Raw genomic sequence first — 9,612 nt, 5'->3', positions numbered from 1 at the left:
TTCAACGATTTGAAAGGCTTGTACATTCAATATGGTCGAGTGGTACCACTTTTTTCGTAGCAAGGCTCTATCTCACAAAAGGGGGAAAATCGAAAAAACACTAAATCATACGTTTGATGCATTTTTTGTATGTACAAGTTTTTCAAGGATATCCAAAAAAAATTCTTATACATTCCCCACTAACTGAAATGTAATTTGTCTTTATTTAAATCCAGCACTTAGTATACTTAGCCTGCTTAGTTAGTTTCAGTTTTTTTTGTTACTCTCTTTCATACAACTATATTAGTTGCCATCCAAATGAAATTTCTTTTTGCCTTCGATTTTATATTTTCCAATTTTCACTAATCCACACACAACTTGTGTTCTCATCTCGCACTCAAACATTTGTTTTATGCTTTCACATTCACATAGGCACAGAAAATAGACAATTATATTTCAATTTCATTTTTTTCTTATCTATATGGACCTAAACCATTCAATTTGACAAACTTTAATTATTTTTATTATTACTTTGTGAGAATTTTGTCGACTTTTTCACACAGGCCTCAAGCTCCGCAATTCACAAATTCATTTTTTTACTGAATAAATGTCGATGCTTCTTCTTTAATTCGCCTTTTCGTTTCTTCTGTCTTCCTTGTAATCAACTCACAGTGAATATCGTATTCTCTTGCACACATACATACACCACTTATGGATTTTTTCTATATCTAATCAATCACCAAGAATATAATTATCTTTATTCTATAGTTGTTTTCGGGTTTAATAGTTCTATCAAATTTGAACAATATATTATTCATTAATTTTAGTTCAAAGATAATTTACCCTACTCGTAAAGATCGTGGAACTTTTTCTCTATAGGACGATTTGACAGTATAGGTGTCAAACTCTTGGTGACACTTGAAGATATCGATGGCAGCATTGCAGGGCTGCCAATGCAACATATAGAAAACTGTTTCAACATTACCCAATAAACACATGAAGAGCATTTTACAAATGCAACACCTTTTAAGTTAAAAAGTGAGTATTTAATTCGAGAAAAAGAAATTGTGCATAGATTGAGTTAAGTTATTTGGCTTGAATCGAAGTTAGCCGCTAGAGGTCAGTACTGTTTTCGCGGTACTGTTCAGTACTGTTTTATTAAAACAGTTCAATATAAAGCAGATAAATTAATTCAATTGATGTGCAGTTTCTTGTTCCTCTAGATTTTGGCACAACTTTACATGAAGATGTTTGTTTTCATTTATACTTTTATTATTTAAGGAAAAGGTGGGTACTTTGTTCGATTATCGAGTTGAAATCACTTTCGCGATTACTTTTCCTGAAATAATCAAAATTATAAATGACAACAAAAATCAGATTATTTTCGCGATTACTTTTTCTGAACTTTGTTTTATTTTTTATTGTTGGTTTCTTTTTAATCATTTTTGTTGTTTTGGTTTCAGCTTTAAACCACACGTTGACTAAGCTACAAGAGTAGCTTAACCAATTTTGAAATAATCAAAATTATGCATGAAAACAAACATATAACTCATGGCTGAATAAGGAGGTTGAATCACGATAACAAAAACAACAAATTTCAATATGTTGTTTACAATTTTAAGAAGTCAAAATCAGCTGATAAAAGAATCGTATGGCATTGGTAAAAGTGGCAATTATTTATTCTTTCAATTGTCCTGTAAAAATAATTAAAATCCAGAGAAAAATAAAGATTCAAATTTAATTGCGTCACCTATGAGTGATTGTGAAGTGGATAATTCATCCGAGGAACGCCGATATGAGACAAATAAGACTATAATACCCGCCAAAGTTAAGAATGGAAGTCAGTCAAATGGATCTTCGCCATCTATTAACAAAAACAGTTTATGATGCAGTTTAAAAACTGATGTGTGTGGTATTTTGGGTCTGGAATATGTTATCAAGATACTCAAGTCATCTTTGAACAATTCTCCAGCTATGAATGCGTGAGTTTGTTTGAGATGCATTTGCTATGCAGTGTCATTTGGAGAGCTGCAATCACCATAAACGTATGATTTTGACATCTTAAAATTTTATCGAAATAAAAAAATTGTAATCATATATGGGCCCTTCTTGTTCAGCCATGATATAACTGTTAAAAATTTATGAAATCTCAATAAAGGAAAAAGTGCGCGTCAATCGAGTTAACTTATCTGCTTAAAATTAACCTATTTTAATAAAGTAACCACAAAATTTTCAACGGGAAAAGGGAATATAGTATCGGCCTATAAAGGGAATTTAATACCGGCCTTAGGTTCGAGTTAAGCCTCTAAAGGTGGGTCTTAAGTTCGAGTTTAGCCGCTAAAATCTCCATTTTTCACGATTACTTTTCTCTAATAATCCATTTAAAGGACATAAACTTTGTGGAAAGTTACTTTGGCGTATTCCCCATCAAGTTTTAATAACATTTGCATCAAAGAGGTATAATTTTAGATTGTTTTTACTGATATTTTTTTATTTTAAGGTGAGTATTAAGTTTGAGTTTAGCCGCTAAAATCGCTAAAGTGAAAACTAATGGTGTTTTCTTTTCTGAAAAAAAATTGCTTTGCCTTCATTTTGTCTGTACAAAATGCACATTTTTAAAATGTGCATTTTAAAAATGTGCATTTCAGCGGGCAGAAAAGAATTCAAAGGAGCAAACAGGGCAATCGCAGCACTCTCGTTTGTCGGCAGTGTAGAAAATGCCTCTCTGTGTGGCACTATTTTCACAGCAGAATTCGAAGCCTTTTCGCACTTTTGCCTATTTTTTTAGAGAAGAACTTAAAAAGCTCATTTTCCGGGCAAAATGCAAAAAAGGTGCGCATTTTTTACAAGAAAAGAAAACGCCATAAATCGGAGAAAAAAGGCTTAATATTATACAAATTTGTTGCAAATTTTATTATAACTTGCTGGGGAATAGCCCAAAGCAAATTTTCACAAAGTTTGTATTCCTTAAAATGGATTATTAAAGAAAAGTAATCTTAAAAAAATGACGATTTTAGCGGCTAAACTCGAAATTAATAACCACCCTTAGCGTTTAAAATCGAACTTAATACCCACCTATATCGAAAATGATATGAGGTATTATTGTGTTCCGATGAATTTCAATTTGAGGATTAATGTTGAGAAATTGTTGGTAATTTGCTGAATTCTGTTGTTGAGGTAATGACTCTAGAGAACGCAATTTTCTCAACAATTTCTCAACTTGAATATTAGCATTTTTCAAACGTTTAGGCTTGTTGTAGATAGTCATCTGATTGTGATGCTCTACCTATAATTCTTGTTCTTATCTACGGATGGCAACGCTAAAAACAAAATGTAAACAAACATCCCAGAAGTAAAGAATTTTATAAAACATGACATCAAATTATTAAAAAACTACCATACACATTGCTATAAAGATCATCGAGAGAAGAGCAAGAAGATAATCGGGTAGCAATTACCAATAGATCTTAAAATAACTGATAAGGCGGCACATAGTGTCATAGTGCAATTGGATTGTATAGCCCTTTTCGTCTGTGTGCAACAATCAATTCCTAGACGGAGATGGAAGCGAATGGTGAACATTATTTTGAAGGCGTAGAAAAACTGGTAGAAGTTTGGTTTGTTGACCCCCCGGGAGATCAAGACAATGTCGATCTAAGGATTATTGAAAAAGATGTCTGGGTTGAACTTTTGAAGGCTGTCAAATGCGAGATAATCAGTTTCACAAAAAATGAGGAAGTTGATGCCTACGTCCTTAGTGAATCCAGCATGTTCGTATCAAAGCGAAGATGGATTTTGAAGACTTGCGGCACCACGACTCCACTCAATTGTCTGAAGGCTGTTATGAAACTGGCTGCTGAAATGGGATTCAACGAAATATCTGATTTCTTTTACTCCCGGAAAAACTTTTCCCGACCTGACTTACAGCATTTGCCACATCGCTTGTTCTGTGAAGAAGTGAAATTCTTAGACACCATATTTGAAGGAGGACAGACATATTGTCTGGGACAAATCAACAAAGATTGTTGGTATTTGTATACACTTAGTCATCCCGAAAGAGGAAGAGATGACAGGCATATTATAGAAATACCCAAAGTTGAGACTAAAGGATTATTTGAACCCGATCAAACAATTGAAATTATAATGGAAAATCTTGATCCAGAGATTATGAATATTTTCACAAAATCTCGCTGTAATGATGGCAAGGAGGCCACAGCAACAAGTAAAATCAATGAAATTCTTCCCGACATGGTTATTGATGATTTTCTTTTTGAACCATGTGGCTATTCAATGAATGGAATAAATAGCCGTGGGGAATATATGACAATTCACATCACGCCTGAGAAGGAGTTTTCCTACGTGAGCTTCGAGAGCAATGTGTCTCGAAACAACTATACGGATTTAATCATGCGAGTCATACATACATTTTTACCTTCTAAATTTATAATAACCATATTTGCAAATAAATCTTCGGAAGCTTATGCAACTATACGGGAATTAGAGTATAACAACTATGCTCAATGGCAGAGATCTGAGATGCAATGCTGCAATTTTCCATCCTATAATCTTCTGTTTGCAACCTATACTTCATGTCGAAAGGAAAACAGTTGTTGATGAGTGTGAAGGCAGAGGGGAATAAAACTTAAGCAGTCGATGGCGAGGCTAATTTGTTATTCTACATTTATGTTTTTTTTCTTTGTTTTATAATGTTCTAAGATCACAAATTATTTCAAATTTAATTAAGTGTGTAGAAAAATGACATTAAAGTAGAAAATTAGAGCAAAAATAAATTCTATCGATGACTCAATGGGAAAAACAAAATTAAATTTTTTGTTTTGTTAAATAGTTGACCACATAAACACACAAACATATAATTTTTTCCTTCGCATTCTTATCAGAAGACGAGTTCGGAAAGGCTATCAATCCATTACAAAGTATTCACGCACATTGACAAAAAATCTGAGATGAGATTTTGCCATGTTTGATAATAGGTCTTGGTACATTATTGGAAAATGGTTGAGGATCTACGGCGTACTTTGCTAGCACCGAGATACTGCAGTCTGTGTAAGACCCACAAAATTACAACGATGATCTTAGTTGATTTTCATTGGGTAAATGCGCTAAATACATTGTTGTTATATTAGATAGAAATAATGTGGTAGATTGGTAGAATTCCTGATGTTTTGGTCGATTTTTCAAGATATTCCTCTCCAACTAAGTGGTACAAACAAATTTTTCTATAGAAATAAAATTTTGAAAAAATTTTCTATAGAAATAAAATTTTGAGAAAATTTTCTATAGAAATAAAATTTTGAGAAAATTTTCTATAGAAATAAAATTTTGACAAAATTTTCTATAGAAATAAAATTTTGACAAAATTTTCTATAGAAATAAAATTTTGAGAAAATTTTCTATAGAAATAAAATTTTGACAAAATTTTCTATAGAAATAAAATTTTGACAATATTTTCTATATAAATAAAATTTTGACAAAATTTTCTATATAAATAAAATTTTGACAAAATTTTCTATAGAAATAAAATTTTGACAAAATTTTCTATAGAAATAAAATTTTGACAAAATATTCTATAGAAATATTTTTTTATTTTTTGTTTGTTTTTGATTTCAGCATAAAACTATGCATTGACTAAATTACAAGTGTAGCTTAACCAACAGTAGAAAAGAATGTTTGTCAAATTTATTTGGCAAAGCCCTATAGACTGTAAGATGGTTTGAATGGACGCACGTTTCGGAATTACCACATTCCTCATCAGCATCCTCTACTTGCAGTAAAACTATCAACCAATTATTTTTAATTTTAATTAAAATTTTGATAAAATTTTCTATAGATATAAAATTTTTATAAAATTTTTTATAGCAATAAAATTTTGACAAAATTTTTTCGTAGAAATAAATATATGACAAAATTTTTTCGTAGAAATAAATTTTAATAAAATTTTCTATAGAAGTAAAATATTGACAAAATAAGATTATTTTTGTTTAGTAGTTTTTTTTTTTGGTAAATTGTCTCCAAATATTAGAAGATTATTTTGGCCTCGAGTGGCAACCGTGAAGTATACACATTTTTCTAATCAGGTCGGGAGTTTTAGTTCAATTGGCTTGAAATTTGGTAAAAGTCCATTTCTGATTTAGGAGTAGATCCCCGCCCGACTTGCACTTATTATGGCTCCACAGCCCACACTTTTCAAATTAAAATTGTTATTCTATCAAGGTTTCCATCAAAACACAAAATTAGAAACTTGTCAGAAGGCTTCTAATTTAGGCATTGGTTACGAAATATTTCACATTTTTAAATTAATTGATGATTAAAAAAAAAGAAGGTAGGTTTCAGCTTGAAAACTAAACATAGTGCTTGCCTTTATAGTTTGAGATGAAATGTGGGCCTTTTCCATCCATGATTAAAAAAAAAATTAAATCATCGTATATATTTTTGCGCTTGTATTTTGTGGAAGACCAGTACATAGTTAAGGCAGGTACTAAGTTCGTATTTCCCCAGTGGAAATCAAAATTACAAGTGCAAAATAATAATAAAAGTAGGACTTGTAAAACGTAACATAACATGGAATAAAAATTGTGTAAATTACACAAGGGAACAGTAGTTCTGATGATTAAGAACTGAATATTGTTTTTAAGGTTATTTGGGACGCTGAATCCAAATCTGCACTTGGTTTTTTGTATCAGCTCGAATTTTCGAGATATACCGTTATGTTCAAAATTGGGGCACTTCCGCTACATATTTTGGAATAACTTGAAAACGGTGGTTAACAATATTAATTTTTTTTTAATTAAAAAACAAAATCCGAAACTCCCAAACAATATTCTCTTTAAGTCCTGCTTACATGGTTTTCAATTTTCCAAGTAGTTTTAGAGATATCATTCAAGTTTTGAAAAAAAAAAAATAAAAATTTTAATAATTTTTTTTTGTTCTTTAAAAATTTCTAAAAATAAAAATGGAACAAAAAGCATCGTTTTTCCATAAACAGTTAAATATATTTCGAATAAAATGAGCTTTATTTTACTACAATCGGTGCACAACTTTTCATTTTGTTCACGAGAATTGATATAAATCGCGATTTCCATACAAAAATAACATTTTGTAATGTACGCAATAAGTTATTTTTTTATGGTTCTGTTGATTAAGAAATGACTATTGTTTTTAAGGTTATTTGGGACGCTGAATCCAAATCTGCACTTGGTTTTTCTATCAGATCGACTTTTCGAGATATACCATTATGTTCAAAATTAACCCTATAATGCCCCATTTTTTTGCCAGCTGATTAAATATCGACACAAAAGCAAGAAAACTAAACAAGAAAAATTTATACGCTAAAATTCAGTATAAGCCTCTTGAACACTTTTAACTAAGTTTTCTTTTTATTTTACCCATTTTTGTTGCTTGAAGGTGTGTTTTTCTAAAAGCTTCCTGATTTAATGAAGCCCGCCTAAAGGCGGGATTGGGCATTAGAGGGTTAAGGCACTTCCTCTACATATATGGCGTATATCACCTTATATACTCCAATGTCACTAGATTTTCATTGAGTTTGTGGCTTTGACATTCCGCTTAAGCCCTATTAATTAAAGTAAATAACTAAATTAAAATGAAACCCAGAAAAATTCATTACAGTACATTAATTAAATTAAATTAATTAAATTGCTTTCTCGATTTACAAATATGCTTGCCCAATTTTCTAAAGAACTTTCGGAAAAGGGTAACACTGCCGTTGAGTGAAAGATCAGAAATTATCTTTTCCAATTAGTGTAAGATTGGACCCACAGACTGTAAAAAATAATAAAATATAATATATAAAATATAATATAATATAAAAAATAATAAAATATAAATATAAATTATAATAAATAAAAATAACATAAAGTCTATGATTGGACCAATATTCAACGGCGACCTCTATTGGGTATTACCTGTAATGTAAGTGCGACATCTTTGCTCTCTGCGATAAAAATACTTTCCAACACTGATTTCAACATAAACAAGAACAGCTGTAATATCATTTATTGTCATCTATTAGAGACGAGTTGGTGAGTGAAATAGGATTTTGATTCAAAACTATAAAACAAAAATCCATTTGATTTACATTGAAAATCTTTTTTTGTATGAATTTGTATTTCTAATCCTAATAATAATGCGGACTTTCAAACGTAGCGTAAACGGTGTACAGTTTTTTTTAACTAAAGTGTCTAAAAATCCATGCGTGTATTATCAATTTTTCTGTCACTTGCCCATCGCTATTTTGTTTATAGTAAGTAAATAGAAAGAAAATATACAATATTCAGATGTAAACAGAATGTTACGAAATCAACAGAAAACTTGCAAGAGTATAACGAAATATATAAGTAATCAGCAACATTTTTTTCACACTCAACAATATGGACTCCAAAACAAGAACACCAATAACGTTTTTCGGCAAGGAAAAATTATGGGTAAACTTTTCGGAAATCGCGTAGCTGGAAGCAAAAAACGGTGGTTTCCTTCCTCAGAATCATCTACCAATGTTATGTTCAAACAATCGTCATTTGGTAAGAAAACGAATGGCAATGGGAAAAACGATTCCCGACGAATGACAGTGTTGAATAAATTGTTTATGACCCATATAACCGATCTCCTGGCTACGGGTGAGATATCTGAAAAGATATTGGGAAAGGGTCTACAAGTGTCTCGTGTTAAAATTTCACAAGACTTTGCTTATATAAATGTCTATTGGATAACAACAGGCGACTTGGCCACGGATGCACTGCTGGAAGATGAACTCCATCGTTGTTCAGGTCTCCTGAGGCATGAACTTTCGCAATTGGAACTAATGGGAGTGATACCACGTATCAAATTTGTCAAAGATAAAATGATGTCAAACATTGGTCAAGTGGAAGCCTTGCTGAAAAATATGGATTTCGGAGTGGATGAGGAAAATTCTGAAGATTTGGAAGAATATTTGAAAAATGCTACCAATCTTGTCAAAGACGATTTCTATGGCAAAACAACACAAGCTTTGAAAAGGAAAATTTCAGATGTTGAAAAACCAAAATGTAGCGAAGTTAAAGAAGAAGCATCTAAGGAACTCCCAGAAATGCGCCATGACGTTCTTGGTTTGGATCATAAAGGTATTATGTTTAAAATATTAACGAAAATGCGAAAATCAAAACAAGCATGGGAACAACATGAAAACCAAACCAAAATATGCGCAGAAACCAATGGAGAGCCAATGGCTCCAAACGCAACTGCCGTAAGTAACGGATACTCTAATAAAATGAACAGCAAATTATTAAAAGCTGCCGAAAACGCTGAAAAATTCGAAGCCTTCTTGGCAAAGAGACGGGAGCGTAAAAACACGCCCGAGCGTAAGAAATATCGGGTATCAGATCACCTCATAGACGGAGTCATTGACGACAGTAGGGATGAATCCATATTATCTAAGAGCCAAAGGCAATTATATGAGGCAGAGGATTATTTGCACGAAGATTTAGACGATAAAAAACGCTAAGACTGAATTAGACGTTACGATAATTTGTTCATATTGTTGTGTTTGTCATAAATTAAGAAGAAAATAACATAAAAATTATACAATGTTATAAGTAAATAAATAGTATATTTGATGTTAAA

The 9,612-nt window shown here is 31.5% G+C and overlaps 2 protein-coding genes and 1 long non-coding RNA gene across 3 annotated transcripts; all 3 read left to right on the top strand.

Annotated features, from left to right (window-relative positions):
• Positions 1-680: 680 nt before the first annotated feature.
• LOC142227932 (uncharacterized) lies at positions 681-1,720 on the top strand. The gene is made up of 2 exons (XR_012720017.1): positions 681-1,017; positions 1,443-1,720. It is a non-coding gene; the product is annotated as an uncharacterized LOC142227932 (long non-coding RNA).
• A 1,586-nt stretch (positions 1,721-3,306) lies between these two features.
• SamDC (S-adenosylmethionine decarboxylase) lies at positions 3,307-4,805 on the top strand. Its single transcript, XM_075299952.1, has one exon. The coding sequence runs from the start codon at positions 3,541-3,543 to the stop codon at positions 4,591-4,593; it is 1,053 nt and encodes a 350-aa protein (XP_075156067.1). The 5' UTR covers positions 3,307-3,540; the 3' UTR covers positions 4,594-4,805.
• A 3,434-nt stretch (positions 4,806-8,239) lies between these two features.
• LOC142229727 (uncharacterized) lies at positions 8,240-9,612 on the top strand. The gene has a single exon (XM_075300294.1). It carries the CDS (start codon positions 8,303-8,305, stop codon positions 9,491-9,493), a length of 1,191 nt encoding a protein of 396 aa, XP_075156409.1. The 5' UTR covers positions 8,240-8,302; the 3' UTR covers positions 9,494-9,612.

Source organism: Haematobia irritans, chromosome 3 (assembly GCF_050003625.1).
Source record: "Haematobia irritans isolate KBUSLIRL chromosome 3, ASM5000362v1, whole genome shotgun sequence".
In the NCBI taxonomy this organism is placed as follows: Eukaryota; Metazoa; Arthropoda; class Insecta; order Diptera; family Muscidae; genus Haematobia; species Haematobia irritans.
The sequence above is the reverse complement of the archived record's forward strand: the minus strand, read 5'-3'. Positions and strand labels throughout refer to the sequence as shown.

Bases quoted from the DNA above. Each gene is read 5' to 3' on its own strand.
- SamDC (XM_075299952.1), top strand. From the start codon at position 3,541: ATGGAAGCGAATGGTGAACATTATTTTGAAGGCGTAGAAAAACTGGTA.
- LOC142229727 (XM_075300294.1), top strand. From the start codon at position 8,303: ATGTTACGAAATCAACAGAAAACTTGCAAGAGTATAACGAAATATATA.